Raw genomic sequence first — 8,222 nt, 5'->3', positions numbered from 1 at the left:
GTGTTTTCACTCTGCTCTCTTGTAAAAATATATTTTTAATCTCAATGTGACTCCCTGTTTCAATAAAGGTTTAATGTAAAAAATATAAATAAATATTATACCTCCCTTTAAATCCATGAGGCCATTCATAATGGTTATGTCCAAAAGTAACACTTTAAAATGATGATTTGTCAGTGGAACTAATTGGGTAATAAATCTGATAAATGAACACCTTATCAGATACAGAACCTCAAAATGTTTAAATTCCACCCAAATTGAATCTGTGGAATTTAGTGCAGCAAGAAGAGGAAGAGAACGATGTGTTCAAAGAGGTTTTCAAGAACTGTCGTTTATCTACAAGGAGTAGCCTACACACCTGAAAAGTATGACAGTTGATTATACCTGTGAGATGACAGGTAATAAATTAGGGCAGGACGGAAAGAGGAGCCAAACAGTGAACGTGTCGTCATCGGAAGTTGAAGTCGTTACAGGGATAAAGTGCAGTGCGCATGCGTAAGGCCACAGAGCGGTGGAAGACTCTGGACCGCAGGACACTGAACAGTTCAAACGCAGCGGAGCCAGCGACAGGAACACAAGACTACAACTCCAAACTATCTAAGAAAGAAAGCGGGGGGAAAACCCGTTAACGAGATGCCGGTTACAGAGAAAGACTTGGCAGACGACGCGCCATGGAAGAAAATCCAACAAAACACTTTTACGCGCTGGTGCAACGAGCACTTAAAGTGTGTGAACAAGAGGATAGCCGACTTACAGTTGGACCTGAGCGACGGGCTGCGACTTATCGCCCTGCTGGAGGTACTGAGCCAGAAGAAGATGTACCGAAAGTATCATGCTAGACCTACTTTCCGCCAGATGAAACTCGAGAACGTGTCCGTGGCGCTGGAGTTCTTGGACCGGGAGAATATCCGACTCGTTTCCATAGGTAAGATACCGTTTTAATTAATGTCACGTGGTCCGTCTACCTGATGACAATCCAAGTACTTTTTGTTTGGAATGATATCCTAGTCACTTCTGTATTGACTTTTTGTCTCAATTTGTATCAAATATGTTTAGCTGATCCTAATAGAATGGGCTAGATAAGTTTTATCAGTCGTATGTACGGGATACACATGTATACACCGTGAAACGAAATGCCCACTTGCAGGTTCCTTCTCAACAATGTAACAAGAAATAATGTGATAAAGTTAATGGCTCAGTAGAATATAATGAACAAATACAATGGAAGGAGCGATTTAAAGTCCAACATTTACGTGTTTTGGGAAGAGGGGATTAGTAGGGGGGGGTTAGGTGTTGTAAATTGTGCAGAGGAGAATCAGTCTAGTTAAAATGTTAAACAGTCGGATGTCCTGCATGGATGGGAGCTCGGTCCCAGTGACTGACGGTGCCGTCTGTCTTCACTAAACGTTGGAGGGCCTTGCGACCGTGGACGGAACGTCGCCTGTAATTATGGCACTTTCAAGACAACTGGAGACTCGGAAATTACCAAGCCATGACTTCAGGTCGGAATTCCGAGATGGATGACTGTTCAAAAGATGCCCCCCCCCCGTTTTCCGTGTTCCCAGATGTTTTGAACGCGGCATTATGCCCAGTACATCGGGACATATCTCATTACACCATACGTCTTCACGGAGTCTTGCCGCACTACTGAATGGACAAGTGTATTGTTTGTAATGCAAGATGAATGAGATCCTGTCTCTTTTCGGAGATCTAAATTATTTAGAGCGATTGCAAAATATAACTTGTCATTCAAGACATGATAAATATATGGGTTTTGGGTGTTTTTAACACGTTCTATAACGTTACAGCACGTTGGTCCTGCAGGGCAGCTAGGTAAAAGCATGGTTATGTTAAAGATGCCTCTGTAGCAAGCCGCCACCTAATGATCATTACCATCACAAACTTAGAGGGAGGCAACAGTAATAATTGCCTTAACACCCATTGTGTATTTAACATTCCTATTAACCTAGTACTCACTAATACAAATAGGTAAATGTTAAGTTGCTAGCTATCCCATAAAGCCATCCCAGAAAAACAAAACAAAAAACAAATTCTTCAGTGGTTTGGTAACTTCCAGTTCTTCGCTGGACTGAAGACGAAGCCAAGTTTTGATAATGTCAGAGTATGTAGTGTCTGTCCCGCAATGGGGCCTTCATCTGCAATGGGGCGTAGAGATTCCACCTCGTGGTGGACGTTCCCATTGGCATGCAGCAGAATGTTAAGAGTGCTTATGGGTAATGTGAACCAGGCCTGAGACTAAAGTCCACGTTGTGTCAAGTGTCGCTCAGGTGTGTGACCTCACCTGTAAAAGGTTTTCGTTTGAGGACCTGGGGCGGGTGATGGATCCCCCACAGTGGAGGTGTCCCATAAAACCTAGCTGTCAAACAGGAGATTGGTTCTAATAGTTTGACCACCCTTCATGTTTCCCATAGTGGATTTTTAGAAACCCTTAAAATAAGGGCTCTGTTTCGTGTAGGTTTCCCCTGCTGTGATGTGATAACCATGTAAATCTCACGTAACAGTTTAGTCATTTAATTGTTTGTTGACGAAGTTCCTCACCTTGACATGCATAAACAAAAAAACTCACTTCGTGGGCTTGTTTCCATGCACAGATTTCGGACAGTTAAAAACCCTCTTGCTTCGCTTCTTCCTCTCTGTTGTTGCCTAGTATATTAGGTAATGTCTCAGTGTGATGTTTTAAGGTGCAATTCCAGTCTTTTAATTGGTTACCACCTTGTACCTGTTTGTAGATTGGCAGATGTGTACAATGTTATATCAATATTGGCAAGGTTTAATGTTGGCCGTCTAGTACGGTTGGTCTTTTACAAATGGTAGAGGAAGATGCAACCTGGTCACAATTCTTGCTGGTGTGATGGCACACTGCAATGCTTCACCCAAAAAGATATGTGAGTTTATCAATGTTTACATATGAATGGCTTTTTAATATGGTCCTACATTTGGCACGAGGTTAGAAAGTCGCAATTGTAAATGAGAACTTGTTCTCAACTTGCTTACCTGGTTAAATAAAGGTGAAAAGTGCAGCTCAAGTTTCCTCCTGAGGTGCTGACCTGTTGCACCCTCTACAGCCACTGTGATTATTTCATGCTGCTGATCGTTGAACATGTGAATATCTTGAAGAACGATCTGGCCATAATTGCCATGTTCTCTTTTAACCTCCACCCGGCACAGCCCTCAGAGCCTGGTTTCTCTAGGTTTGTTTCTGGGGAGTATTTCCTAGCCACTGGGTTTCTAGATCTGTGTTGCTTGCTGTTTGGTTTCAGGATGGGTTTCTGTATAAGCACTTTCTCAACTGCTGATGTATGAAGGACTTTATAAATACTTTCGTTTGTCCTGGGGATCGGTTTGTGAATTTATCTCTCTGTAGGTGAGGGATCGGTTTGTTTGAACAAAGTCTCAGAACCAGCTGGCTGAAGGGACTCTTCTCTAGGTTCATCTCTCTGTCGGTGAGGCCCCTGTGGGATCAAGTGCCTTTGAACGGATATGGTAGTAGGTGCCAGACGCACCAGTTTGTGTCAAGAACTGCAACGCTGTGTATCAATAACGGTCCACCACCTAAAGGTCATTACGCCAACTTGACACAACTGTGGGAAGCATTGGAGTCAACGTAGACCAGCACGCCTGTGGAACGCTTTGGACATTTTGTAGAGTCCACGCCCTGATGACTTGAGGCTGTTCTGAAGGCAAGCGGGGGGGGGCGGGGCTCAAGCCGTGACTGAGGAAAGACATCTGTATTATCCTTTTTAACTACACGTTAGTTTATGTACCCCCCCCCCCCCCCCCCCCCACAAAGAAACTTATTTCAGGCCATGTTGTATAGCAGGCCCTCGTGCCAAGTTGAGTCCAACACCTCTTTGGAATCAACAAAGCATGTGAGGATTTTATTTGTTGGTTGTCTTATCAATTAGGTTGTGATGACTACGTGGTAGTGCCAGACGCTTTGTGTGTGTGCGTGTGTGTGTGCCAGACTAGAGACCTCTCCGGCGCTCCCACTACATGTACACCTTGTTTACCACCAAGAAGTGGTGGTAAATACCCATGGAACAGCTTGGGATTTACCTACAGGTTTCATTCCAGTGGTAAGCCAGGATTAGACGTTGCTAAAGCTTTGGACGTCTCGTCTATTGGCAAGGAGACATTTGCTCAGGACATTGTTTTCACTGAGAATGTTGTATTTTGTTGTTTTTATGCTGCAGAGGCAGTTCCTGAGGTTGCTGTTAACGCAGATTCCACGGTCGTTGTTGGGGTTAAATATTGTTGAAGATGCCGGCGCTGAGGATAGTGTTAAGGATTTGTGGTCGGTATATTATTTTGTTTGGGATACCGTCCACACCACAGTCCGTTTTGGGTTGTCGGGTGTGTTTTGTCTTTAGCAGCTTAGTTGTAAATGATTGTGTGAGGGTTTTTACTAGTTTCTTTGTTTTATAGAGCTGAAAAGTGTTTTATCCATCGAGCTGTTTTGACTAGCTCGCTCTTCATGTTTGTTTAGTGTGTTCTAATTTTCCCAGAAGTGATTTGATTCTTCAATCACCAGGGTCTGTTTTCAGTCATGCTATTCCTTGTGTTTTTTTTCTTCTTGTGTTTTGGCTCTGTTTTAGCTTCCGCCTTCACTATGGTGAAACACCTGTGGTTTTCTGGGTCTTTCTCGTGCCTTCGTAATGGATAAAATCCACGTTGCTTTAACAACATCAGAAACATGCTTGGTCTTGTGTGTAATCAGGTGTTCTTCAGGTGTCCGATCAGTAATCCAAACCAGCAGGGAGACTAGCTTGATGCGCGCACACACACACACACGCAGCAAGGCGAAGTTGGTTCACACCTGTGGCGTTTCAGCTGCCAAGGAGAAAGAACAGCGTGTGTTTATATCAACTAGGTCCTTATCTTTTAAAGCCCTGTATGAACACAATGTATTTACCCAGCCCATTTACTAGTTTAGAACGTCAAACATAACATGCATCACCATGGAAACGCCTATTATAGGGTGTGTGTGACCTGAGATCACTCCTCTTTGGTCTCCAGGAAACATGTGGTTGATGGATGGAGGGATGGTAACCTGGCAACATGATAACTTCAAAGCTGAAGCTCTGGTTACCTAATAGTTTGTTATTGGCTTTTGATCTGAAAACCATGAGTTAAGCAGCACATGCTCCAACGTGATTATTAAGTGATGTACGAGTACCTGATTTTTTTTAAATTTATTTTTTAAATGAAAGGTTAAAGTAGAAATGTAGCTATTCATACCCTGCAGCTGACGTCATAGATGACCGCTTCAAAAAAAAAAAAAGAACAAAAAAGTTGCTGCTATTTTGAGTACCATTACGACAAACAGAACCCATCCGTCAGGCTACATAATGTGCTCTATATGCTCTGTTGTCGACTGCCACAACAAGAAAGGGGGAAATGCTGTTATCTCTTTCTATAAACCGCCAAAAGATCCAGGCCGAGTGCTGAAGTGGTTGGCAGCGATTTAAATAATACTTAAAATATATATATATATTTTTAAATTTAAATATTTATTGTTTAAAATCAAATAAAAAGTGGACACAATGTAATGTCTTTGCAGTGCTCATTTTGTTTCCGGTGAATGCTAATGTTAGCTAGCTAGCTAGCTCTCTTCAGTCTTGTAAAGGATCGCTAGCTAGATGGTTCCACGGATGTGCTAGTTAACCTCCATTATTTGCTCAGTAGATAAGGCCACTGCTAATAGAACTCATTTTAGCTAGACTAGCTGTCTTGCTGTGTGCTAGCAAGCGAGTACTGATGCTAATAGCTAGCAAGTGGTGTGTGTGCCAGACTAGAGACCTCTCCGGCGCTCCCACTACATGTACACCTTGTTTACCACCAAGAAGTGGTGGTAAATACCCATGGAACAGCTTGGGATTTACCTACAGGTTTCATTCCAGTGGTAAGCCAGGATTAGACATTGCTAAAGCTTTGGAGGTCTCGTCTTGCTCGTACACCTACACAAATAAGCCCAACATTAACGTGTTACATTGTATTTACACACACATCTGTCGTGACCAGGATGTGAGTCAGTCAGACTCTACCAGTCATCACTTCTCTATCTGTTGTTCTGCAGGACCAGGATGTGAGTCAGACTATTGAATATTGATTGATTTTTGAAGAGGAAATAAGCAAATGGCAGACCAGCTCACTACTTAACTTTAATCCTAAATGAATGTTGACCTGAGAACCGACCCCAGCCTTCTGCAGCACTAGATTCTGTCTCGGGTTCATTAGGGACAAAATGGAAGACAATTGAGTAATTGTCACTATCCCCATTGTGTATTTTGAAACTTTGTTCCTATGGTGCTCCCAAATGAATACAATTTACCTGCTTTATGACTCATCTCCCATGATGCATGTTGACTTTCTCAATCTTTAAAAATCAATGCACACAGACACACACAGAGAAATTGCGACATGCTTCGCACACAACAGGTGGAGATGAACAAAATGACATGCTTTCTGACGGGCCCTTCCCAACAATACAGTGAAATATTTTATTTTTATATTACTTTTTTTACCTTTTATTTAACTTGGCAGGTCAGTTAAGAACAAATTCTTATTTTCAATGACAGCCTAGGAACAGTGAGTTAACTGCCTTCTTCAGGGGTAGAACGACAAATAGAAGGATAATGACAAGGAATTAATACTTCGGTTCGGTGTAAATTATGTAGATGTCAGTGGCGGTTGTTTTTAAGATGTTTTAAGATGCCATTTTTATTGTTTGAGCTTGGCCTTTTTTTATTGCTGTGTATTAGATGACTGTCATTCATATTCCATTTACCCAGCTCAATGTAACATGGATAGGTTTACACTAGGATTTAATACTGATAGGGTTACACTAGGATTTAATACTGATAGGGTTACGCTAGGATTTAATACTGATAGGTTTACACTAGGATTTAATACTTGGATGCGTTGTGCCTTTACACCTGTGGATAGACCATGTTATTTCCTTAGTGACGTTAAATTCTCCGAACCGTTCCACTGTAGCCCTGTCTGTGGATGGATTGGGGGGGGGGGGGGTGGTACTCAGCCCTCCGTTTCCTTTTGTTTTACTGATGTTGAGGGAGAGGTTGTCATGGCACCATACTGACCCACCCCCCAAAATAGTCTGTCTCGTTGTCGGTGATCAGGCCTATTACTGTCGTGTGATCAGCTAACCTGATTATGGTGTCAAATCGTGCGCTGCCATGCAGTCGTGAGGGAACGGAGTACAGGAGGGGACCAGACAGTGTTGAGGATCAGCGTGGCAAATGTGTTGTTACCTACCCTCACCACCTGGGGGCGGCCCATCAGGAAGTCCAGGATCCAGTTGCAGAGGGGTGTTTAGTCCCAGGGTCCTTAGCTTAGTGATGCGCTTTGAGGGCACTATGGTGTTGAACGCTGAGCTGTAGTCAATGAACAGCATTCTCACACAGGTGTTCCTTTTGTCCAGGTGGGAAAGGGCAGTGTGGAGTGCAATAGACTGCATCATCTGTTGGGGTGCTATGTGGAGTGGGTCAAGGGTGACTGAGATTGCATACGCTATATAAAATCTTTCTGTCCAGGAGGCTCTAATACAGTAGTCAGTACTATATAAACCCTTCCTGTCCAGGAGGCTCTAATACAGTAGTCAGTACTATATAAACCCTTCCTGTCCAGGAGGCTCTAATACAGTAGTCAGTACTATATAAACCCTTCCTGTCCAGGAGGCTCTAATACAGTAGTCAGTACTATATAAACCCTTCCTGTCCAGGAGGCTCTAATACAGTAGTCAGGACTATATAAACCCTTCCTGTCCAGGAGGCTCTAATACAGTAGTCAGTACTATATAAACTCTTCCTGTCCAGGAGGCCCAGCTCTAATACAGTAGTCAGTCAGTAATATATAAACTCTTCCTGTCCAGGAGGCTCTAGTACAGTAGTCAGTACTATATAAACTCTTCCTGTCCAGGAGGCTCTAATACAGTAGTCAGTACTATATAAACCCTTCCTGTCCAGGAGGCTCTAGTACAGTAGTCAGTACTATATAAACCCTTCCTGTCCAGGAGGCTGTAATACAGTAGTCAGTACTAAATTAACTTTTCCTGTTGGTAGATTGGTGAGGTTGTTGCCAGCCCTGTACTACATAAGTTTGCCCTGGCCTAGCAGAACCTCTACACCACCCCTCCCCTGGGAAAGGCCTTGGTGTGTTTTGAAGGCTGTTGAAAGCCTCCTTAC

The 8,222-nt window shown here is 43.1% G+C and overlaps 1 protein-coding gene across 1 annotated transcript in view; it reads left to right on the top strand.

Moving 5' to 3' along the window:
- The first annotated feature begins 467 nt into the window (after positions 1-467).
- Positions 468-8,222, top strand: part of flnbl (filamin B, like) — a 106,132-nt gene continuing 98,377 nt past the window's right edge. The window contains exon 1 of the mRNA XM_029646657.2: positions 468-922. Coding sequence (XP_029502517.2) covers positions 631-922 — 292 coding nt within the window. The 5' untranslated portion in view covers positions 468-630. The remainder of the gene's footprint in view (positions 923-8,222) is intronic.

The sequence above is a fragment of the Oncorhynchus nerka genome, linkage group LG2 (genome assembly GCF_034236695.1).
Source record: "Oncorhynchus nerka isolate Pitt River linkage group LG2, Oner_Uvic_2.0, whole genome shotgun sequence".
Taxonomy (NCBI): Eukaryota; Metazoa; Chordata; class Actinopteri; order Salmoniformes; family Salmonidae; genus Oncorhynchus; species Oncorhynchus nerka.
This window is presented reverse-complemented; position numbering and strand designations above follow the sequence as displayed.